Source organism: Erinaceus europaeus, chromosome X, assembly GCF_950295315.1.
Source record: "Erinaceus europaeus chromosome X, mEriEur2.1, whole genome shotgun sequence".
In the NCBI taxonomy this organism is placed as follows: domain Eukaryota; kingdom Metazoa; phylum Chordata; class Mammalia; order Eulipotyphla; family Erinaceidae; genus Erinaceus; species Erinaceus europaeus.
In genome coordinates this window covers 104,386,689-104,413,636 of record NC_080185.1, presented here as the reverse complement: position 1 = coordinate 104,413,636, position 26,948 = coordinate 104,386,689, and the positions used below count along the sequence as shown (strand labels likewise).

The 26,948-nt window shown below is 37.3% G+C and overlaps 1 protein-coding gene across 7 annotated transcripts in view; it reads right to left on the bottom strand.

Moving 5' to 3' along the window:
* DMD (dystrophin) overlaps window positions 1-26,948 on the bottom strand; it is a 2,449,111-nt gene that overhangs the window by 1,307,849 nt on the left and 1,114,314 nt on the right. For all 7 annotated transcript variants that reach the window (XM_060182733.1, XM_060182732.1, XM_060182735.1 and 4 more), the window contains one exon: window positions 14,777-14,971. In XM_060182733.1, coding sequence (XP_060038716.1) covers window positions 14,777-14,971 — 195 coding nt within the window. The remainder of the gene's footprint in view (window positions 1-14,776; window positions 14,972-26,948) is intronic.

The window sequence follows — 26,948 nt, the reverse complement described above, 5'->3', positions numbered from 1 at the left end:
GAGCTCTTTTGGTCTTTCATTCACTTTTTATATCCAGTATTCCATAGGCCTTTTGTAGATTATTATTGTACAGAATTCTCTTCCTTTCTAATGTATTTTCTTCTTCTATGATCCCATGGCTTTAAATACTTCGATTTTAACACTAAACTCCAGATGAAACAAATCAACTACTTTTTTGACATTTGTGTTTCATAAGTTTCATAAGGTCCAAACAAAACTCTCAACTGTATCCACTAATTCCTCTCACACAACAGTTTTCTCCATTTCATTAACTGACATCATACTAATAAGGTATTCAGGCTAACCGCCATAGCATCATCTCTGACCTTTCCTTTTTAATTTCCAATGTGCTAATAGTTACGTAATGCCTCTGGATCTATTTTACCATATAAGGCATATGGCTATATTATGTCTAGAATTTGATCGATTCCCAGTATGTCTCTTGATATAGTTTTAATCTAGGCTACCAGGAGTCACACGTTAACGCAGTGGGTTAAGCGCACGTGGTGGCGCAAAGTGCAAGGATAGGCGTAAGGATCCCGGTTCGAGCCCCCAGCTCCCCACCTGCAGGGGAGTCACTTCACAGGCGGTGAAGCAGGTCTGCATGTGTCTCTCTTTCTCCCCCCCCTGTCTTCACCTCCTCTCCATTTCTCTCTGTCCTATCCAACAATGACAGCATTAATAACTACAGCAATAAAACAACAAGGGCAAAACAAAAGGGAATCAATAAATAAATTTTAAAAAGCATAAGATTAAAAAATCTAGGTTACCACCTCATCTCATCTGGATCGTAATAATGGCCTAACTTATCCTCTTGCTTCAAATTTCACCCCTTGTCCCATCAACTTTACACAAAGTAATAAAAACACATTGTTCAAACATATAAGAGATCATATTATTCCTCTATTCAGACACCTTTCTCGGCTCTTCACAAATCCCATCTCTACCATAACCTATACAGATTTGTAAGGTTTGGGTGCATGCTAACTACCATGCCTGTTCTTTGTTCGAGCTTCTTATGATTCAGAGGCACTTTTCTTGGGAATGCCAAGCACAATGCTTGTTTCAAGATGCCTTTCTTACTGTGTTCTTTGCCTCCCAAACAAATATGCATATGACTGACACTTCCTATCTATTCCATCACAGAGGGTCTCTATCTTTCTACTTTAGATTGCTGCTCCAGTCCTCTACTGCCTCCCTCAAATTCTTCAACATTCTGACACTAACATCGAGCTTCCTATCTAGTGACCTGTTTACATGCTTTTTGTGAGGAACACAGAGATGACACTTACCCTGATACATAGTAGGTGAACAATCTATTCTGCTGAGGAAATCTATATAGCCCTTTTAAAAATTCCATATTTTAAATCCAGTTTACATTAAAAGGAAAAACACATAGCATAGACTCAAGTCTGGGGAAAAATACTTTTAAAATAGTCCATCTCTAACAAATTCACTAAATACCCTATGGTTGACTAGTATTGCTAGGATGCATTTGGTTGTTTTGCTCATTTAAATTACTCTAATTGGATCAGTTATGGAAGACATCAGCTGCAAGAACGGAACAATTTAGAAAGAACACAGATATAGGAAGCCAATTTCATTATTATTATTATTATTTTAATTTTTGAAATTTTATTTTTCCTTTGTTATAGTAATAATGAAGGGTGGCAGGATGCAATGAAAAAGCCATTCATGAATGATCTAAGTATATCCAACTCTTTTCTACTGGCAGAAGTACAGAGAAGGAATGCATTCTAGATTGCATTTGGTCAAGCTCAGCGAAAGGCTCATAAAAGTGATGCAGCTCGAGGTAGACATAGTTAGACAGTTGACATGGGAAAGGCTTGAATAGTCCGAGTAGGCCATCACTTTGAAAATATTAGGAAAGACAAATCAACAAACAGAAGGTGTGAAAGCTGAATAACAATACTTGAAAATGCTGAACATAAGTCAATGGGAAACTGTAAGTCATGAAATAAAAGGATAATTTAATATACACAAAAGTAGGAAATACTATAAACACTCCCAATGAATTTCTCATTCAATGCCACCTTTTATACTGCCATGGATAGTCCCACACAGTTACCTCAAATGGATTATGTTGAAACAAACTGATAAAATATTTTATCCACAAATGCTTCTACATGTTTCCAATGCAAAATCACATTTCTCTGGGAAATTACAAAAATCAACATTACTGCACAAAATAAATTACCAACAATACTTAATGTGATCATACAACCATAGGTGACTTGAATTGAGGGAAAAGTTGAGGAAGAAGACTTGGAAGAAGTGAACACCTTTGTGTTGAGTGAATAAGATTTGAATAATTTATCAACTCTGCCCAGGGCAGTAAGATGAATAGTGGCATATGTCATATAGAAAAAGCATATAATCTGGGGAAGATGGTGTCATAATTGGAAAAAAGGACTCAAAAGCTGGATCAGGGAAGAGAGTAGCTCCCAAATATGTGAAAAGTATATAAATATTGTTAATTATAAACCCCACTGATTTGATCTACTAGCTTTTTCCAAAATGGTGACCTCCAAATATCCATCTGCTATATTCCAGCCTTTAGGTTCATGATTCGTCAACAATTTGTTCTGCCTTATGCCTTAACCCTTTTTCAGCCACCAGGTTCCAGACGCTATCATGATGCCAATGTGACTTCCCTGGGCAGACAATCCCACTGATGTGTCCTGGAGCCCCACCTCCCCAGATCCCTTTACCTTTAGGGAAAGAGAGAGACAGGCTGGGAGTATGGATCGACCTGTCAATGCAGGGAAGAAATTATACAAGCAGGGAAGAAATTACACAAGCCAGATTCCCCACCTTCTGCATTCCATAATGATCCTGGGTCCATACTCCCAGAAGGACAAAGTATAGGAAAGCTTTCAAGAAAGGGCATTGGATACGAAGTTCTGGTGGTAGGAATTATGGAATTGTACCCCTTTTATCCTATGGTCTTGTCACTACTTCCATTTTATAAATAAATAAATAACTAAATAGAAATACAAAAATCATATAAGATGGATGAATGCACATGTGAAAACATGCATGTAGATATGTATGTGTATATGTGCATATGTGTGTGAGTGATGCATTAAATTTTGGATGGGATAACACTATGAACCTTTGGGCCTGAGAAGGTTTACATCCAATAGATGAGTGGCATCATGTTCTAAGGCAGAGAAGAATCATAAGGCAATTACCATTAAAGCATACACAGTTTCACATTTATACATGGCCTCAGCTTTCTCAGCAAACAACCCTGCGAATGGTTTAAAGGATCTCTGCGTTTTAGAGCAGTGTATTGCTCCACAGACACTTAGAAATGTCTCTCTCCTGGAGCAGTAGGCTTGCATTCCAATTTATACTTTGGAGATAACAGACTTAGACCTTCCCCTGTCCCTGGAGAGGATTTGCTTACTTTCTGAAGAAAATCACTCTTTGCCTATCAGATTTACCAGCTGCCATATATTAGCTCTAAGATTCCTAACTAGAAGGTTTCTTTCCTGTCCTGCAACTCCTGCAAACACAGATTAACATCAGCCTCAGCACACCGGCCTGTGGGGATTGGCAGCATGGACACTGGCACAACGTGCTCTTGAATAATCCATACTATGTTTCTTAGTTGGGCCGTCCTGCAATTCATGCCAACACATGCATATATGTGTATGTACGTGTATATGTGTATATGTGTGCAAAACATTACTGGCATGCCCCTAACTTTTCAAAAAGCAGACTCCAAGGCAAATTGTGCAAGTCAGAGTAGGCAGAAGTAGAGAAGTTATGGGTAGATAGCAGTGGATTTGCCTGACCCATTCTAAGGTCCCATGATTGCCACATGGGGAATCAACTAGGGGGAAAATTGAACTGCAAAACAGATGAGGATACAGATAAAGTCACATTGGAGGGGTAAAAAAAATCACTGTTTACAGTAGGAATCTAAATGAAAAAAATCAATAGGTATTCCCAGGTTTTGAAACTTAGATAGAGACAGGGCAAGACATAATTGTTATGTCAGTGTGAATTAATCTGAATGAGAAGGCTTTTTTTAAAAATAAACTTCAAAGGTTTTCTCTGAAAGTTATTGTGCACCTTGTGATTAGAATTTCCCCTCCTGATTTAACTCTGTAGGAACAGAGGTATCTGGGGGAAGTTAAATAAAAACTGTCTTAGAACCATTTAGTTAAAAATTACAGATTTCCAGTGTTGGGTGGTAGTGCACTCAGTAAAGCATGTATGTCACAACATATAAAGATCCAGGTTCAAACTCCCAGACCTGGCAACAAGGGTGGAAGCTTATGAAATGTGAAGTTATGTTTAAGGTGTATTTTTCCACTTCTTATTTCTCTCTGTCTCTATCCAATAAAGAAAGAAAGAAAGAAAGAAAGAAAGAAAGAAAGAAAGAAAGAAAGAAAGTCACAAAATGTTTTTGAAAATAATAAATTTTCCAGTCACTGAATTATAATAGTATGTTTCCAATGACTGCATGAGTCATACTTTAAGTACCCACCCCCAAATCTTTCAAGTTAACTAATGAGAAGAAAGGCTGCCTGAGGGTGAATTATTTGGAAAGTAGAAATGGAGAGAAAAGATGAACATAACTTGAACAGTGAGTCTCCTCAGACCTGAATGGGAACCCTGAAGAAAGCACAGCGTTTAAAACTTTAGAGAGGAAAGAGTATCGGGAGATAGTGAGGGAGCAGCAAGAACTGGGGGGAAAGTCAGCTCGGGCAATTTAGGAGGCCGTGGAGAACTTCTCAGGAGCTAGATAAGTATCGCAAAAGGGTGAGCATATAAGTGTGTAACGGGCATAAGGCTTTCCTTTATCATTCCCCTTTCACTACAAAATTCAAAGTAAGTTGGCACTACTACATTGTTTTTTTATTTGACAATAAAATCAAACTGGAACAAGACAAAGCTAATATTAGCACAAAGAGTGGATCTGGTATATGTCATCAAGGCCCCCAAATCACTGTTGTCATGCAGGTCTCTGAAACACTCCCTCCCCCTCTTCATATAAAACCCAGAAAAAAATGCCATTACGCTCTCCTTATATGTACTGAGCTTGAAACCTGGGTGGGATAGCAAAAGTCATCTCAGTAGGTTGGGTGTAAGAGAAATGCATTAGCATGGCTTCTTCCTGTTACTGTGAGCTTAACTGAACTAGGCAGTCTGACTGTACCAGCACATGCAAAGGGCAATGTGAGGAGATAAGTCATGGAGAACATTTTGGCATGGTTGCAAACACAGAGCAGGAAATCTAACAAGTTCTTCACTTGATACTAGTCAGCTGGTTGATGTCCAACGTAAATTCACATTAGTGCAATCAGTCACAGTTAACTTTATATCAGGAGTCTCAAAACCTAAAATGAATAGCTGTAATACCTGTTAGGGTAATGTTCAAAAGAGAGGAGATAGAGGATCTCCCCCACTAGAATAAAAGCAATACATTTATGTCCCAGACTTGTAGGTGTGTTTAGGCATGTACTCAGGTTCATTCTCTCTCTCTCTTGAAAAGTATCTGATTTTGAATCTGAATCTCCAAAGGGCACCTAATTCTCTGGAAAGTAGTACAACTGCTTTCAATCAATGGTTTCAACTGGATAGTATGTCAGAAAGATCAAAGGAAAAAAAACAGACAAAAAATAATTTGTGAGGAGAGACAGGCAGTAGCGCAGAGGGTTAAGCGCACATGGCACAAAGGGCAAGTACTGGCATAAGGATCCCAGTTCGAGCCCCTGGCTCCCCACCTGCAGGGGGTTGCCTCACAGGCGGTAAAGCAGGTCTGCAGGTGTCTATCTTTCTCTCCTCCTCTCTGTCTTCCTCTCCTCTCTCGATTTCTCTCTGTCATATCCAACAACAACTATAACAAAAATAACAATAACAAGGGCAAAAAAATGGGGAAAATGGCCTCTAGGAGATGTGAATTCAATTTGTAGGATAGGCAGTGAGTCCAAACAATAACACTGGAGGATATATATATATATATATATATATATATATATATATATATATATATATATATATCCTCAAATGAGGAAAGCAAAAAAGCAAAAACTGGGGCAAGGGATGTCACATTCCATGGATAGCTAGATAATAGCTCCTTGGTGCATCCTCAGAGAACGCTTTCAAAATTGGCAAGAATACAGGAAACCCTTTTTAAAGTCCCCAAACTTATTCTCTTCCCTTAGGCGCAGCATACAGACAAATGATATATGCAACCAAAGAAAATTCTGTAGCAGTTTCCATAGTTGAAAATCAAAGATGGAATCTTTTATAGCTTTTTCTTTACTATTTTAGTTTGTCTAGAAATAAATGATCTTTATAGATTCTGACCCTCTCAAAAATGAAACTATGCTCTCAGTAGTTGCTATGGTGATGGAAAAATCCCAAGGATCACCATCAAATTTATTATTTCCATTTCCACCCCTGAATAATTCTGTATTCTACCTAAAAATATGATGGCCAAATGATGAGGTATCCACTTTTTGACAACTATTTGCTTTATGCTGACCTGTCCCCATGAATTAACCCCTGAACGCTCCATAGAAATTCTGTAAAATGGTGGTTAGCCATTCTTCCTGTAAAATAAAAAAATAATATCTGGAAGGCAATTAATTGCTCATCAGCTTATAAAATTTAAGTCCTTAATGATTACTTATTTTTAAGACTTTACTTTTTTAATGTGTATTTTCCTTTCATTTGCCAAGACAGAGAAACTTTGAGAGGGATGGGCAAAATAATAGTCAGAGAAAGACAGACACCTGCATGTCTGCTTCACTGCTCACAAAGCATCCCCCATGCAGGTGGGTACGAGAGGCTTGAACCTGGGTCCTTGCACATGGTAACTTCTGTGTTCATTCTGGTGTGTCAAGTTCTGGGCACAAGACTCCAATTTTTAAAAATAGTATCATTCTGGGAGTCAGGCGGTAGCGCAGCGATTTAAGAACAGGTGGCACAAAGCTCAAGGGCCGGCATAAGGATTCCGGTTCGAGCCACAGGCTCCCAACCTGCATGGGAGTCGCTTCACAAGTGGTAAAGCAGGTCTGCAGGTGTCTGTCTTTCTTTCCCCCTCTCTGTCTTCCCCTCCTCTCTCTATTTCCCCTCTGTCCTATACAACAATGACGACATCAATAACAAGAATAACAATAAAACAATAACTACAACAATAATAAAAGAGAAGAAGGGCAACAAAAGGGAATAAATGAATAAATATTTTAAAAATAGTATCATTCTAACTCTAGCTGATGCACATACGAGATAAAATGAGTAAAGTAACTTACAAAACTGAACGACGAACATTGACTATCTAAAATAAGGGTAAACAAGTGGACTAAATGTGAAGTTTTTTTACATTCTAAATTGAAATATTTATTTTTGGTAAAAAAAAAGTGTTCCTGATAGCAGTAATGGTAACACAGGTCTCACCTATAAGGAATAGAATAAAAATGTGAGTCTTTTTATGGAATTAATTCATTTAGAAAGAAGTCATACCACAATTGTAATTTTGTTTATGCAAGTATTGTACAATAAGTGCTTTCAATGAACTGTAAGGAGAAACTAGAGACTGCAGACAATTTATCCAGGGAAAGTTCCCACACTGGTGTTTTCAAATTTGGGGAAGCTGAAAATTATGGCTTTAAGCAATTTGAGCTAACAAAAAAAATGCCTTGAGACACTTTGTAATTTGGTTAACAGAAGAGCACACAACTTTCATTTCTAAGGGGAAAAAAAAGGATGAGAGAAACCCATTAGTAGCTGTTGTGACAGCAGCCCTTGGGGAGTAGATCTGTCTTAAAATTGAAAATGAGAAATCGAAGTACCAAAGACTCCAGTTCATTTTCACTCTCTGAAATTTATCTTTATCTGACAGATGAAGGCAACACCCTATATAAATCTAATTTTTATCCTCTTTATGTCCCATCCAGCTACCAGGCACTACATTAAAGACACATCAAATTGGGAAGTGTTCAATCAAAGAGCATTAAAGTACTTATTAATCAGATTTTTCCTTGAGTTTTGAAAGAAATGTTTAAAAGTTATTTGGAGTGCTTCAATAGTGAGTTGACTTTTTGACGTTGTTCTGCAAGGTTATGACCCCCAAGTTAGGAAACAAAGCAAAGCAAAAATAAAAAAGTGTACCAAAATACAACTATGAATTTAAGACAGAACATGCTCCATGGGATGGTGCACATGGTCTTTGCAGAAACAACAACTCAGTAATTACATAGCATAGATCCAAAAAGTGGCATCCTAATTGGTCTAAGAACAGCTTGAATAGCTCATAAATAGAAGGCAAACCTCCCTAGAAATTAATTGCAACCTCAAAATTCCTACCAGCCTCATGAATTGTAACTTTTAATATGTAACTTTTGCAATTGCAGAATCTATAGGAGGGGCATTATCCTAATAGTCTTGCTGAGAACATGAAGGCAGTAGGTCTGAATTCTTAAAGCGTCTTTTTGCCCAAATGGGAGGAAATTGCAGCATGAGAGTAGAAGCAGGACAACTGCTGGGCTCACAAAAATAATGAGCAGAAAAGAATGAACACTTTTCCTCTAAAAGTGAGGCATGAATAAAATAAAAAGGAAGGCTGTATGAAGGGCATGCAATTATAATCGGGCGTAGCTATAATCCATTAAAAGCAATAATCCTTGCCCCCACCCCCCCTTTTTTTCCTTTTTCTCTTCCTATCTCTACAGTGCACTGCTAAAATCTGGCTTTTGATGGTGATGGGAATTGAACCTGGGACCTTTGGTGCAAAGACTCTGCATAATCAGTATGGTGTCTCCAGAGATAACGTTGGCTATAAAAGATTCATAAAATTAGCAAGCAGTGGAAAAGTAATGCAGGTGTCTCTCTTCCTCTCTACTCCACACTGCCCTCTCAATTTTTCTCTGTATCTATTCAAATTTTGAATAGATAAAAATATAAAAGACGTAAGAAAACAGAGCAATATGGAAGTGAATTCAGATTACAATAGGGAAGATGAGTACAACTACAAACAGCAAACTTAAGTATACAAACAGTTGGAGAAGGAAATTGCATTCAGGTATTAATAGTAAGAACTGATCTATTTCAGATGATTCACTAAAACAATTAGAATACTCAAATTCCTACAGAGAGCTAAAAATCAGTTTGCTCAAAACAGTATAACATACTGCAAAGTCAAAATCTTTCTACTCTCCACACTACTATATTAGAAAATTCAAGATATCAAAAAACTACTTGTGACCAAATTTTGTTTTGATATATGGTTCATAAATATTTAATTCAGAATAACTGCATTATTCATAAGGAAAATCATTAAATTGGTGGCAATTCTAACCCTTGATCTAACAATATATTTTATTAAAGTGTATACAGAAACATTCATTATTTTAGTTCTCTACACTTAGTCTGCTCTAATCTGTTAGGTTGCTCTTTCTATTACCTAATTCTCCAAATACCACGATACGTTACGCCAGTTTACTCACATTAGTAGTTTCGTCTCATTCAATTGATTGCCATCGTTAAATATGCTCTAAAATGTGATGAAATATGTTTCCTAAAAGGAAGACCTAGACTCAGGTAGTAAGTATTTTCCCACTGCTTCCAGACAGGAGAGGAATACAGAAGGCAAAAATGCCAATGGGATAAAATCAGACCACTATAAAGGGAGCCTCAATCAAGGCCCCAGGACACCTCAACTTTCCAGAGTCTCAAATCTGCAGAGACTAGGGTTTCATACACGTGCCCTCAACTTGCTCTGGGAACACAGAAGAGAATCTGTGCTACTTGGAAAACAATTCAAAAGTCTGACAATAGCTTTATCCTCCGAAGTCCAAACTCCCAGCAATTCATCTCCAACTGTACTCGCTTTTACACTTGACTCCCTACACATTCACTCTCCCATGCAGGGCACGTGTATTCAGTCCTTCAAGAGCACAAGTCTACAGCTGGCTTGGCAATGAACGCAAGACTTGTGTGGTGAGATTCGGGATTGTGTCCCCTGTGCCACATACATCTGAGTGGTGCTCTGCCTGCCACTCAACTTTCCTCTCTATCAAAATAATCAGAAAGACAACATAGCAGTTCACTTTCCAAACACTTATTCTTTCTTTTAGTTTATTAGTCACACAGTTATTGCTCCTATTCGTTCACTCGCTGTTATAATAAAATTTGTGTGAGGGGCCAGCAAAACAGCTCACTTAGATATCGTGCTGGTTTGTCATGTGTATAATCTGATCAGAGTTTGGTCTCCACTACACTAAAGGAAGCTTCTGTGCTGTGGTCTCTTCCACTCTCTTAACACTCTATTAAAAAAAAAAATCTCCAACTAACTAAACAAAAAAAATAATAATGTGCGAGAAACACTCACTTCTTTCAATCCTTTATTAAGAGTCATAAATGGTGGTCTGGGAGGTGGCACAGTGGATAGGGCGTCAGACTCTCAAGCGTGAGGTCCTGAGTTCAGTCCCCGGCAGCATATGTACCAGAGTGATGTCTGGTTCTTTCTCTCTCTCCTCCTATCTTTCTCATTAACAAAAAAAAAAAATTAAAAATCTTTAAAAAAAGAGTCATAAATGAATGAATTATTTCAGGTCTCAGTGGCCAGAAAAGCAAAACAAGTCAATAACAAAGTAGATATTCCTGATTTGTGGTGCCTGGACTTTAAAGACCAAAAGTTGTCCTTGGTGTCTGAGGCAAACACAGAAAATATTTGTTTGTTGAAAGCAGAACATCAACCATCTCTAGGTTCCAAGAGTCCAGTAACATAATGAAAGGTTGCCTTCTTTCTCTTCTTCCCTCTCCTTTTTCTTGTCATTTTATCCTTGTATTTTCCTCCCTCACTCCTTGATTCCTTCACTCATTTCCTTACTCTTCCTCATTCCCACCATCTCTTGCTGACATGTCACATTGAGCTGCCATCGATTCAATTATTAGCACCGAAAGCATTTCTGGAGGAAGTCAGCAAGACATAACTCAGTACCCCACCATGAAGTGTCCAAATGCATGCTTCCGGGAGAAACAGAAATTACGGCTAGAAATCACATGCAAAGCATTTTATTTAAAGAAGAATCTTTGAGCAGGAGAGGAAGTCAGTCGGGGGTGCTAAATGATGAAGGTTTACAGGGTGCATAAGGGCATCGAAATCCCACTGGGGAACTACATGGTCAAGCTGGGACTGAGGAGGGGATGAGCAGAAAAGCCATGTCATTAGATCCAATGGGGCAGGAGGGACATGGAGACAGACTCTTAATATCCTGACATTTACAGGTTTGGATGACTAGAGAAAAGCCTAAGGTAGATGGTGCCAAGAAGGGGTGCGTCAGAGGATTTGCAGTGAGAGTGCAGACAATGGTGAGGAACTGGCTCTTGTGATAGGACCAGAGAGCATCTCAGATACCCATCCAACTATAGCTCCCCATAGAATCAGGCCTACATAGCACTGGGATTAGGAGAAAAGCTTCTCATTGGGCCTCTGAAATGAGTTCTTTTTCCTTTCCTGACAGGCTCTGCTCTCTAGCATTTCCAGTTCACAGGACTACCATCTTTTGGAAATCTAAGACAGGTCAGGCTTCAAGGGTACATGATTATATTTTATAACATTTCTCTTTGAGGTTCTCTTATTGTGGTAAGAACACTGAGCACCACTCTGTTAAATCTGTTTGCCTTCCTACAATGCAGTACTGCTACCTAGAGGCACAGTGCTGTAGAGATTGGGCAGATTCACTATGCAGCTGGGGAATTAAGCAAGGCGGAATTATCAGTGCTATACTATTGCGCCCTTGCTTTAACTCTCTGTGGCTTTCTGTCTGAATGAAAAGGCAGCCTACAGAGAAAAACTGTGCATGCATGAGGAATCTCTCTCTCTCTCTCTCCCTCTCTCTCTCTCTCACACACACACACAATTGTAAAACCACTGAAGAACAGCTCCCCAATTTTCAGTCCACCTACCCCCTTTCTTTCCCTTTAATGTTTATATTTTCAGATGAGATGCATAAAAGCAAGGTTCAGTTATTTCACACAGCAGTTTGGTTTTGGAAAATTTCACTGAAAAGTGATGAGCTTCTGGAAACTAAAGTACAAAATATTATGGACATCAATTTCAACTCCTCCAAGTTAAATACTTTCCAAATTATGGCATCATAATTTATGCACTAAGTGATCTGTCATCCTATTTTATAGGCTCAGATATAAGAATAAGTACTCAGGTCATAGAAAAAGTTTGCCAAATAGAGCCTAACAACTTGGGAACCACATGGGAAGTGCTGTAGTACCAGAAGTAATCTAGCTAGCTTGTATTTTCTCTCTCTCTCTCTCTCCTCTCTCTCTCTCTCTCTCTGTTTCCATATCTGTGTAAATGCAATTTTCTGCATCTCTATGTATTAGAAAAATATTGTCCTTGGAGCAGTGAATAGTGCAAGGACTAGGCCGCCACTATCTAAACATCAAAAAACAATCAATATTTTTTCTTTGTATATTTAACCTTCATTGCTAAGTGATGCTTTAGCTATTGAATGGCTTTCAAATGTCGATTTCTACATATAAATAGGTGTTTATCTGCTTACTCCCTGTAAAACAGATTAGGTAGTTTCCTGATTTAATAATCAATATATGAACTACATTAGTTTCATTTTGTTGGTATTGTAGGCATTATAACTTATTATACTTTTTTGTGTTGTCTTGCACTTTCAAGAAAGTCTCTATTAATGTAGTGATGTTTGCTGTAGTGCTCTAATCTGACTCATGTAAATACAACAGGAAAAAACCCAGACACAATTTAATTTTAAACATTCCCAACCAGCAGCTGTACAATGTATGTGCTGCTTCTCTATTTATACTAATGGATAATGGCAATGATCAACAGCTGTATGAGGAAATACATATTCATTGAACCAACTATGATCAAAACCACGCTCCTGCAAATAGCCAAGGAAGTGAGGGAACCCACTAGTCTGCTATTAGAGCTGGTGGGGAGTGAGACAGAATCGAGTCCACATCTGCATCTAATGAGTCAATAATCCAGTTACAGTAAACCTGCAATAATGCCTTTTAACTGACTACAGTAGTCAATACCCTTGCAATCAGTGTCAGCTGTTATACTCCCAAGAGCTGAATGAACGAATGATTAGCTGTGGATGTAGACACGGGACCATCATTCTGAATGAGTCAAGTTAAAAGGAATGAAGATGAAATATTCAACTGGCAAAGTTAATAAGTTTAGGGTCACTGCTCTTCTGACCACAATGTCCACAGGCAGAGAAAGGAATCATTAGGAGTGATTTGCATGTTGAATGACAATCATCATCTTACAAACTGCTGTCACGAGAAATTAATTAATGTGACTAATGATGGGGTGGTGCCATGTCTCCTTTTTCAACTAGGTGAGTCACTTTTCTCCATCATCCCCGTAAGTGATGGGATTTTTCCTTCAAAGCGAGTAAGGCACAGCATCAGAATAAAACAGAGGACTGGTTCCAGGCATCCATGCAGCTTTCCGATTTTTTGTGCATGTCCACAGCTTATTTAATGTAATGTAAGATACTAAACTAAAATCACTCCAGACAGTGACACTTGAATTTCAAAATGTTTTTATCTACTTGTATGCTTATGATGACAAATGTGGGATTTGTAATTGGCTTCCGAAAGTAACTTAAGAGGTATAGAATACTTCTGCAAATAGTTGGTGCAGACAGCAAATATATCAGTGTCTACAATCCCATGCTAGTTGCACTGGGAAATGGCACAAAGTGGACAATAGTTATTTTTGAGTGTGATATGTAACATCATAAAAATTATCTCAGAAACCCAGTATTCTGCACATTTTCTTGATGTTACATTCATTTTTCTTCAATTACTGTTCTCTACCATTCAAAGCCAATCCCAGCAGCATGTTTTATGCTTGAAATTTGGAAACATTAGTTGACAGTGTGAAAAAGGCTCGATTTGGTTTGACAACTTTGAGCTGGTAATTGTAAAAGGAGTCTTAATTGGTTTCTACTCATTTTGATTCAATACAGTGTATTACCGATCGTAGCACCACTTAGAAAATGGGCATGCATATATGAGTGCACATATATAAAACTAAGATTCTGTACAAGACTGTGAATTTGAAAGTTCATCTCATTCCTTCCTTTATAGTAAAAGAAAGGAAAGTAATACTGTGGTGAGGAAGAAACTGCCCCTTTCTCAAGTCTTCTTTACTGATTACCTCTTTCTGAAATGAATGCAAGGCCCTTTTTTTTTGTGATCTTCTGTTATAAGAAACGTATCGTCATTAAATATTGTAAATTAGTTCTTCCAATATCTGCTCATTTCTCTATTTCCAGATATTTTTTGTGCTGCTGTTGCTGCTGATATTATTGGGCCCAGGCCTTCAACTTTCAAACTGATTTGTTGAGAGAGAGAAAGAGAGAGAGAGAGAGATATGTGGAGAGAGGGAAATATATCTTAGCACAGGACCAAAGTTTTTCCCAATTCAGAGGGGCTCATAGTGAACCCTGAAAAATCTGACACCTTCCCAGGTGAGCTACCACACTGCCTATAGCCCAGAGCTGTGAAGTGAAACCATACTGTAAAGACTTATAAGAATACCACCTGTCATTCACACTATTAAGTTAAACCCATCAATAGAAATTAATTTAGAAAAAAGAAAAAGGAACCTCATGCAGAAGTCAAAATAACTTGATACACTTATGTCAACTGTTCTGGCACCGCAATAAATCAAAATGAACACCTTGTAAAACCGAGAAACTGATCTGCAGTGCTTTGTGATTACCTTGAGAGACTCCTCTTGCTTAAAGAGATCTTCAAAATCTTTAGCACAGAGATCAGGAGCATTGAGCAGTTGCTCCACTTCTGATAAGGCCTGGGAGACATGCGCAATCTCAGTCAGGTAAGTAGAAGGAACATAAGACACTTCCAAAGGCATGTCTTCAGTCATCACCATCACCGATTCCTCACGGACTGTGTGCTGGTATAGATATAGGAAAGAACAATTCTTTTAGCCTCCTAATAATGAAAGAACTTCAACCGAGCTCATACAGATGTCACTTTATAGCCGACAGAGGGCTGCAAATGGATTAAAAGCACAAGCAACAAGTCATGTAAAACGTTAGTTGTTATGAATACAACCTCTTCATTCAAAGAAATGTTAGACATTATTAGACACATTAGCACCGTGAATATAAGAATGGAAAGCCAAAAGTCATAAAGTCATCAGAGTGGCTTTACCCTAAAAGAAGGACATTTCTGACATATGTGAGTTAAACTGGTTTTGCAGCTTCCTGATACTCCAGGTATGGGAGGGAACAGGGTCCCCACCCAGGATATGCAAACTGATGAAATCATCTGTGTTCCTTGCCCCCAGTCCCGAAAAAAAAGGGGCTCAGAAAGCACTGTGCTGGAATATATCTTTCTATCTTGCACCCCAAATTCCAGACATAAGTAAGGTACAAGACTGAGGGTAATAACTCAAGAAAGTCTTAAGTTTCTTATTCTTTATTTTAGAGGAAGAGAGAGGGAGAGAGACAGGGAGGAAGGGAGGGAAGGACAGAGGGAAGGAGGAAGGGAGAGAGAAAGAGGGAAACAGAGAGGGGCCAGTGGAGGGGAGGGAAGGAGAGGGAGGGGGAGAGAGTGGGGGGAGAGGGAGAGGGAGAGGGAGAGGGAGAGGGAGAGGGAGAGAGAGAGAGATATTACAATTTGGCAGTTTCCTTCAATGCGGTGAGGTCCAGCCTCAAGTCTGGGTTGCATTCATAGCAAAGTAGCACACTATCAAAGTCAGCTGGATTCACAACATAGACCTAAATTTATAAGGATGCAATAGCCTATTCTGTCACTCTTTTTCCTTCCTACCCGGCATTCAAGTGATAGAATTTTTGTGCATTTGGAACACCAAGCCCTCCTGCTATTTGCCATTGGCTCCTCCTTCCTTATTCCTTTTAAAGCAAGAAATAAATACTCTTTGGCACACAAATTCAGAAAGATATATGACCTCTGTTCTCTTATGTCTACACCATAAGCAGTGAAACTCTTGTAATTGAAATTATTTTTCCCAGTAACTTGGTTTAAAATTGATCAACTGCCACCTGCCGGTTGATGGGGTCAGTAGAGGTTTGCAATAGCAGAGCCTATGAGGGAGTTCTGACAATAAGCATGGAACCTGGTCATTTATTTCTGTGCAGCCATTGTGATAATGCCAGCCTGTCTCTGCTTTAATGTAATCAAATAGAGTTTACAATTCCAGACAATGCACACAGAGATAAGTCAAAATATCAACTGGACCATTTCTGCCTCTTTAATTTTTCAAGTATAATAATTTTTGTCTTGAAATTTTTAATTATTTTAAAATCATATACTTTTATTATAGTAAATAGTTTTAGAACCCTTGGAGATGGGCTCTGTGTGGCATATAGGTTTATTGGCTTACATATCTGAATGCCTAAAACTTATATAGCAATAAAAATAGTAGCTTCGTCATAAAATACTTCAAATTCACATTTCTCCTCTACGTAGAATTCTGTCAGTCCATAGCATTAACTAAATTCCGTAATTGCACTCCTTACAAAGTTTGGTTTAGTGTGTATCTCGAGCAAATCCACTAAACGCATTCTGACACACTGGAGGGGATACTGATCCACAAGAAGTTCTAGTTTTAGGCTTAAAATGATGTAAGGAGTGGGATTAAAGTTGAGGAGCACAACTCATAGATTTTTAAACTTCAAATTCTCAATTTATAATATACCATTCATTTCATCACATATTTGCTTCCTGAAATATGGTATTATAACAGCATATAAGTTCCAGGTATAGAGATGGACATTCATTGGTGAACTTAATGTAGTATATATATATTTTTTCAAAGATTCACATTTCACCAAACAAAGAAATAAGCCAACTACCTGTATATGCAACCTCCACTTAAACACCAGGTACAGATAGCACTAATTAGTAGAATTACATCAAATCAAACAAATTATTACTTTCATGCCTTCCATTATTAGACAATTCTGTCTATCTAACATGCAATGGCTGCTTCACCTCCCTAAGGGGAGTATACTTCCACAGTATCTTAATCAAGAATGGTTATTTTATCATTTTATATAATGGTGTAGTTACCTTTCTTATAAATGACATGGACCTGATACACAAGTTTCAAAAAATATTATAGTGGCTTCTCTCTATCTCATCCCTATGAGTGCATGCATGTTTATATTTTTTGGTTAATCAATAGTGCCATTTTATTTATTTATTAATATTTTATTTAGTTTATTTTTTGAGAGAGATTCAGACAGAGAGAAACACCAAAGCACTGCTCAGTGGTGCGGGGGATTGAACCTGGGACTTAGGAGCCTCAGGCATGAGACTCTGTTTGCACAACCATTATGCTACCTCCCCCACCCAAGGGCTACTTTACAAGTACACATAATCTAAAGATATTTTTAAAACACCTGAGTTTTATTTTTATAAAATAAAATGTATTCCAAAAGTTTCAGCAGCCTGTGCTCATTCTTTCCTCAAAAACGATTCTAAGCACTGTATATCTTATATTTTTTCTTAACATGAAATTAACTTAATTGCAACAACTTCATCTGAGATATGCTCAGCTATCCAAAATTCATATACTGGCTTATATATGTAGTAATCACGGATGGCTGATAGCACTGGACTTAGCAGTTAAAAAGAAAAAGAAAGAAAAAACCCAGAAAATAAACACACAGAAATGACTATTACATATCCAAATTAATTTTAATTTCCTGGAACATAATTTAAAATCTAAGTGCCAACTTTATTGATGCTGTGGTCAATGATACTTGTGTTGTATGAGTCACTCTTCATTAAGGGAGATTTATTTACAATATAATTAATGTTGAGCACACAACGCAGAAGACTAGAAATTCATCTCTCAGGGCCTCAGATCAACTAAGGCTCTGTTTGGGGACACAACCAGTCCAGTGACATTTCAGTTCTTGAGCTTTAAACTAAATATCTCCATCTTGGGGTGACTCCATAGATGCTTTTACTACACATTGATGCAGGCACTTCTTTACTCAGAATAAATCTTTCTTGGCATATCTAGAGAAAAAACATCTTCAACTCTATTTTAACAGAAACCTCTTGTAGGATAATGCTTTTTTAAAAGATTTTATTTTTTAATTAGATGTATAGGAAGAGAAAGAGAGAGAGAGAGGCAGAACTAGACATATCATTCTGGTACATGTGCTGCAGAAGACTGAACTCAGGACCTCATGCTTGAGAAGGGATTGCAATCTGAAGCTCAAGCTTGAGAGTCCAGCACTTTATCCACTGAGCACCTCCTGAACAACAGATAATGAGTGCTATGTAGCATCTACTTGAACACAGAATTTTTTTTTAAGAAAAACTGGCATTTTAAATTTGGTTATAGGAGCGTCCTTTCTCTTTCATTAACGTTGAATACCTTAACAACGACATAATAAAACCCTTGTAAGAAATATTAGCTGCTCCAGTGTACAAAGAGAACTCATATTATATGTATATTGAAATAATGTTCAAGACTATTATAGAATTGATAAATCTTAGAGCAACTAATATAGACTGGTAACAATTCACAGAAATAAGTGGACTCTGTTACAAACTATTCAGTCAGATAGGGCAAGAAACAATTCTACAACATTTAGAGATACAACTTTTATGGGTAATGTAAACTAAGAAAGATACAGCATTACATTATTTCAGTATTTCTTTTCTTTTACTAAAAATACTAGGATGATTATTATTTCTAGAATACTCCAACTTATACTAACTTGCAGACATTATCAGCTGGAATTTGTAAGTTAAAGTCTTACTCATTATTAGCATTATTCTTTCTATATTATTATTATTATTTAGGTAGAAACAGAGAGATTGAGTGAGACTAAAACAGAGTGCTATGGGATGGGCTCAAACTGGGCCACATATGTGAGAAAACAGTACACAATCAAAGAGATGTATTTCACCGGTCAGTGAACTATAAAAGCTATAGTTCCTTATATCATCTTGGTATGTAATAATCAATCATTACAATTAGCAAAGTGAAGAGTGTTCCCATTAGCTGAAAAGAGAAAGCTTTGGCATAAAACCTATCAACTTATAGGGAACACAAGTACTTAACTCCCCTACCATTGGGAAAATGTCAATATGGTTTCAAGAACATGCTGTTTTACAAGTTCTGGATGTATTCTTGTATGAAATGTTCGGATACAAATACATACTATATAGAGATATATCATGATTTTCACATAAAACGAATATATATTTGAAGATAGCACTAAATTGTAAAATTGGGAAGATTTTGGAAGCTGTGGTTTACTATCTAAACCTTCTAATACAAGCTTGCTTTAGCTACAAGTCATGCAGTTCTCTAAAGAATAAACTCTATCCACTGAATAACTTTCACTTTGGCTTAATAATACTTTCAGATATCTATTAAAAATCAGTCAAGGTAGAGGGTAGATAGCATAATGGTTATGCAAAGAGACTCTCCTGCCTGAGGCTCCAAAGTCCCAGGTTCAGTCCCCTGCACCACCATAAGCCAGAGCTGAGCAGGTTAAAAAAAAGAAAAAACAAATCAGTCAAATTGGAAATAACAACTTCCATTTTCTCTTATAAAACCCATTCATTCATATTCACACTTTGCATTTTCATTTGACTTTCATAACTAGGCTGTGAATAATTATATTCTTTTGAATTCTGAATAGGACAAATCCTGTCTAACCTCTTGAAAATCAACATGCTTTTGTTAATGTTCTTTACCACTGTATGCCATTCTGTGTAAGCATCATTAGCAAAGAAGTGTTGAAGACATATTAATTCATTTATTTCTCTATTTTAATTTCTAGTGACTAGTACTGAAAACAATATATACTATCTTCATCATCAAAAATGAAAGCAAAGCAATGAGGAATAAAGTATCAAAGCAACTGATTTTAATACCTAGAGTTATGAGATTTTTGAGGTATGTACATAAACATAGGTATCTTTCACTGAGCTTTAACAATGTTTTACAACTTAAATTATATTTATTGAAAGACTTTCTTATCTTCCTGAGATTAGTCAACCCTATTTTGAAGCAAATGCCAAACTACAGTAACAATTTTAAAATATAATTCTTTCCTCCGTGTTTTAAAAAACTTCTTCTCCATCCCAGGTGGTTCACTTTCTAACAAAGTCCCAAAACCTAGATATAGACCAGGTTCTGTGAGAGAGAGCATATGTTCACACGTATCCATAAACTAGTGCAAAATATATACCTGAAAGCAGAAGTACACTAGAGTTTGCAGTGAGTACCCCCCCTAACATTTCCTCTCCACTATTCCAACCTTTGGGTCCATGATTGCTCAACAATTTGTTTGGCTTTGTACGTTAAACTCTTTTTTCAGCCACCAGGTGCCCGATGCCATCAGGATGCCGGCCAGGTTTCCCTGGACTGAAGACTCCACCAATGTGTCCTGGAGCTCTGCTTCCCCAGAGACCTACCCTACTAGGGAAAGACAGAGGCAGACTGGGAGTATGGATCAACCAGTCAACGCCCAGGTTCAGCGGGGAAGCAATTACAGAAGCCAGACCTTCCACCTTCTGCAACCCACAACGACCCTGGGTCCATGCTCCCAGAGGGATAGAGAGTGGGAAAGCTATCAGGGGAGGGGGTGGGATATGGAGATTGGGTGGTGGGAACTGTGTGAAGTTGTAGCCCTCCTATCCTATGGTTTTGTTAATTTATCCTTTCTTAAATAAAAATAAATTAAATTTAAAAAATATATAAAGTTTTCAAATGGATTATGGATACTGATCCATTCATCAGTCATGGGATCAAAGAAAATGTGCTACAAGTCATATTACTATGGCATACTACTTAAAGATATATATATATATATATATATATATATATATATATATATATATAATAGAAATGTAGTATGTGGAAAACAAGTTAGCAAAAGTATAGCAAAACCTATTAGCATCTGGATAAATAACAGAATTATTGAATCATTTTTTACTCCAGTAGAGTGTAATAAAGATGTGTCAAATCTGAAAACAAGGGAAAGCCTACTTATTATTGCTTTAAATGCATAGTATTAAAATCTCCATATATCTGATTCTACTACATTAAGAAGATATGCTAAAATATTATATTATTAAAATTATAAAAGGTGTATAAAATAGATTTCCAAACATTAAATATCTTCTAGTGGGTCATGAATTAAAGGAAAATGAAAATGGACAAAACAAGGAATCTGAAGTAGCACCTCTCTCTGTCTCTCATGTCTACCTATAAATGTCTTCATAAGAAAAGTTTTCACCTGGAATTAAGTACAGTAAGAAGGGCAATTTATAGATTAAATGCATAAAAATCAACTCAATCAATCTTTGCAAATAATGTTGTATTAATCAATAAGGGGGTGACACAATAATACATGAAGCTCTCAAAATGTGACACGGGTAGCTAAGTGTGAGGTTTCTTTGCCATGTTGATAATTTTGTATATATATATATATATATATATATATATATATATATATATACATATATATATAAATGGTATCGTGTTCTGAAACTAGCTGACCTTTCATGCTTTTAATTAAATCACTGGATAGAAAGACCTTCAGTAATCATGTTAATGAGTCCAACCAGATAGATTACAATCATGTCTAGAGAAAATAGCCATGAGAATGTTTGTTATTGGGCCTTTTCATCCAGCCTCTTTTGCATGTATTAAAACCTTTTCAATATGACGATAAAAAAGGGAAGGATAAACCCACAAAGGATCACTGAAGTAATTTACCAAATAATGGATGAAGCACATACTCCATCCCAGTAATTTTAAAGTATACTGAATGCATGATTCAATCTGTGTAAATTATTAGAGACACCATTTTACAGCAACATTATTTATTTTCAACTATAAACACAAGGTGAGTGTTCATTGTCAGAGTCAGGTGTAGCAGGATCTGCCAGTTGTGACATCATATTTAGCGGAGTCTTTATGAAAGGACTAGTAGGGCCTGCTCAGGGATCTCACTGATGGTATGGTGAGTTGACCCCTTCCACATCATCCAATTTACCCAAATCCTCAGGGCCAAGTTAAATTACCATCCAATTAAACTGATAAGCTGAATCTCAATAATGTGTTAAAACCTTATAGTGGTTTAAAGCACTATCCCTCACAGGTTAACATTTGCATTTTAATAAGGACTTACAATGAATTAACATGAACTAGCAACTCTGTGGAATCATCCTCACCAAGTTTGGACTGGGAGAAGAAGTAGAAGGAAAGGATTTTTGTTGACAAGAAGATATACACCAAACAACTTACATGATCAGTCATGTAAAGTAATACAAACAAAATGACATACTTATTGAATTAACAAATCATTATACTCTAGGTTCTTAAAAATATATGAAATAAAGAAGGCATGACAGTAGACCATCAGGGTAGGTGTACTCCTACCATGGGGCTAGAGCCAGGTTCAATCCCTAGTTCCCCACCTGCAGGGAAGAATCTTCAGTACTAGAGAAGCACTTCTGCAGGTATTACCTTTGTCTCTCTCTGTCCACTTCCCCCTCTCTTCTCAAGCTCTACTGTATCAAAGAAAAGAAAAACATTACCACTGGGAGCAGTGTTACTGGAGGAAATATATATATATATATATATATATATATATATATATATATATAGAGAGAGAGAGAGAGAGAGAAATTGAGATAAACAGTCCAGAAGAGGCTCAAACATAGTAACTCTCAATTATATATATATATGTATATATATACATATATATATATATATATATTTCTTCACAAAAGAATAGATCCAGAGGGACAGCAGGCATATGAAAAAAAATGCTTTTAAGTCATTGATTATCAGAGAAATACAATAAAATACCACTTTACACCTGTGATAATGTCACATTAGACAGGACAGGTGTTAAAGAAGATTTGGGGTAAAAGAAACCCTTTTACTTGGTGGGTAAATTGGCTAACTTTGGGGAAAACAGGCTGGAAGCTGCTTAAAACTCTGGAAATGTACCTACCCTATAAACAATTTCCTAACTAAGAATTTATCCAAAGGAAACAAAAACACTTATTAAAGAGGTCTATGAACACTGATGTTCATAAAAGCACAAACTGTAATACCCCAGACCAGAATGCAACCCAGTTATTCAATGACACATCAGTGGATAAGAAAGTGGTAGTTTATATACACAATGTAATACTACTTAGATGTAAAAAATGATGAAATCATCTCATTTGCCTTTTTTGGATGAAACTTGAATTCATAAAAATTGAGATAAGCCAAAAAGAGAAACACACATACTAGACAATCTTACTTATAGGTGGAATATAAGAAACAAAGACAGAAGGGGAATACAAAGTGAAACTTAAACTGGGTGATGTACTGTAGCAAAGCAAAAGGTTCTGGGAAATAATGAGGATGGCACTGGTGGAGAAAACACTTGAGTCCTATTATATGGAAGTGGAAAAGGACTTAACTTGGAGGTGAGTGTTCCACAGACACTTAACTGGCAAATTGTAAGAATGTGTTAACATCTGAACATCAAACCATTAAGAAACCAACATTTTATTAAAGGAATAAAAATTAAAAAAAAATATCCTAAAAAATAAATAAAATAACCATTTATAAAATACTGAGCATGGATCATTCTGCTAGGTACCACTTTATACCACCATTCAGCAGTATTCTAGCCCTTCCCTTCCTCCTCCACTCTCTCTCACAGGCATACCATAATTGATGGTAACAAAAGGTCAGGAAATGTTACAATGGCATATTAAGTAAAAATTCTTTTAAAATATTTGTACTGGGCTGGGAAGATCACATAATGGTTATGCAAACAGAAACTCTCATGCCTGAAGCTATGAAGTCCCAGGTTCAGTTCCTGGCATCACATTAACACAGAGCCAAGCAGTGCTCTGTTAAATAAAATATAACGGAATAAAATAAAATATTTGTGCAGTAAATTAAAGAAAAAACTAATGAATATCGTACAGTAGTATTTTAAAAGAAGAACATTTGGTCATCATAAGCCCTTTCAAGGGCCTGTCCAATATGTTGCCCTCATTGTAAAGCAGCAATTATAGGAACTGGGGCGGGGGTAGATTGCATAATGGTCATGCCTGAGGCTCCAAAGTCCCAGGATCAATCCCCTGCATGACCATAAGCCAGAGCTGAGCAGTGCTCTGGTAAAAAAGAAAAAAAAAAAAAAAAAGTAGGCACTGTCCCACTCTGAAGAGAGGAAGCTGGGTCAGCATACTCTGCCACTTGAAGAAGAATGGTCCTGAAATGAGCATAGCATAGAATATTCCCAGCTATGACCATGGATTGTGTGCTCTGACTGACCTGGATTCAAGTTACGTAGACATCTGTGCAAATGTGACTATAGGCCCTGTGTCAGATCAGGAATGTAAACAGTTAATAGTATGTACATATTATCTTCAAATTTGGGAGCTACTCTCTGCCCTAATCCAGCTTTCCAGTCCTATTTCCAACTCTGACTACAAATTCCCAGACAAAAATTTTAGTGCACCTCCATGCTGATAATTAAGCTCAGGCAAAAATTACTTAAGTCATGTGCCCATAGGAACACACATAAAATAGACTTTATAGCACCTTACCACTATGAAATCTTTATTCTGACCTTCTATATTCTACTCCTGGATTCTGGTTTATTAAGACATTTTGTCGTGCTCCATTAACTTAATGCCTTTCAGACACCAAATTTCAGAGGACCTCACCAATATGTCCTAAAGTATCACCTCTCCAGAGCCATAGCTCACTAAAGAAAGACAGACATCCACCAATGTGTCCTGGAGCTCAGCTTCCCCAGAGACACACCCTACTAGGGAAAGAGAGAGGCAGACTGGGAGTATGGACCGACCAGTCAACGCCCATGTTCAGCGGGGAAGCGATTACAGAAGCCAGACCTTCTACCTTCTGCAACCCTCAATGACCCTGGGTCCATGCTCCCAGAGGGATAGAGAATGGGAAAGCTATCAGGGGAGGGGGTGGGTTATGGAGATTGGGTGGTGGGAATTGTGTGGAGTTGTATCCCTCCTACCTTATGGTTTTGTTAATTAATCCTTTCTTAAATAAAAAAAAAAAAAGAAAGAAAGATAGACACAGGTTGGGAATATGGGTCAACCTGCCAATGCCCATGTCCTGAGGAGAAACAATAACAGAAGCCAGAGCTCCCACCTTCTTCACAGCAAAAATAAGTTTAGTCCATACTCCCAGAGGAGGAGAAAGCTTAGTGAACAATGAGCAGAAGGCAATGATGTCCAATCCAATCAGGACCCAGAGAGAGAAGAGGAAATAAGAAAAGACATTTGGAAGTAGTAATAAGCATATGTGTGACTTAAAAAGGAAGAGAAAGCAGGACGATAGGAAAAATGGAATATACATATACATATACATATACATATACATATACATATACATATACATATACATATACATATACATATACATATACATATACATGGAGAGAGAGAGAGAAACAGTTACAGAAAAAAGTCAATCTGTATCTGTGACCTTGAGTTTCTAACAGAGGGAAGAGTGACACAAAACTTGGTGGTGGCAACAGTGTAGAATTATAGCAGTTATTCAGTGATTTTGTAAATCACCAACAAAATAAGGAAGAAAAAAGAATGACATTTCACTAGAACAACTGGGCTCCACAGTTTTCATTTCCATTTTGAATCTCTAGAATACAAACTGAAACATCTTCGTTTCTTTTTATTTTAATTTTTATTATCTTTATTTATTTATTGGCTAGAGACAGCCAGAAATCGAGAAGGATGGGGGTGACAGAGAGGGAGAGAGACAGAGAGACACCTGCAACACTGCTTCACCACTCGCAAAGCTTTCCCTCTGCAGATGGGGACAGGGGGCTGGAACCAGTGTCCTTGTGTATTGTAATATGTGTGCTCAACCAAGTGCACCCAAGTGCACCCAGCCCCAAAACATCTTCATATCATAGCATAATAACCATTATTATTTGAAGATGTAGAAAGTATCTCTGACTACACTAGGCCATTTTTTTCCTACTTAGACTAGCTAAACGCTATTACTCATGTTTTTCCTCAAGTTTCAGTCTATCTCAGATATGAATGTAACTCTTCACATATGAGCATACAGGAAACCATTATTTGGGGGTACTGCTATGCAGATATATTCATAGGTTGTTAATTGTAGACCCATCATGAATACTCACAAACTTCTGGGACCTGTAGTAAAGAAACGTGTGATTCTTAAATTTTCTTCCTAACTCTAAAGAGACAACTTTATTTCTTTAATTTTCTTTATTGGGGAATTCAGGGTTTACGGTGGACAGTAAAGAACAATAGTTTGTACAGGTATAACATTTCCACATAACAATACAACCCCCACTACATCTTCCTCTTCCATCATGTTCCAGAACCTGAACCCTCCCTCCCAAATCCAAAGTGTTTTAGTTGGTGCAATACACCAACTCCAGTCCAAGTTCTGCTTAGTGTTTTTCCTTCTGATCTTGTTTTTCAAATTCTGTCTATGAGTGAGATCATCCAATATCCATCCTTTTGTTTCTGACATATCTCACTTAACATGATTTCTCCAAACTCTATCCAAGATGGGGTAAAGACGGTGAACTCACCATTTTTAATAGTTGAGTATTCCATTGTGTATATAGACCACAATTTACTCAGACAACAATCTGTTGTTGGACACCTGGATTGCTTTCAGGTTTGGGCTATTACAAATTGTGCTGCTATGAACATAAGGATACACACACATTTTTGGATGGGTATGTTTAGTTCCTTAGGATATAGCCCCAGGAAAGGAATTTCAGGGTCATAGGGAAGGTCCACGTCTAGCCTTCTGAGAGTTCTCCAGACTGCTCTCCACAGGGGTTGGATCAGTTGATATTCCCACCAGCAGT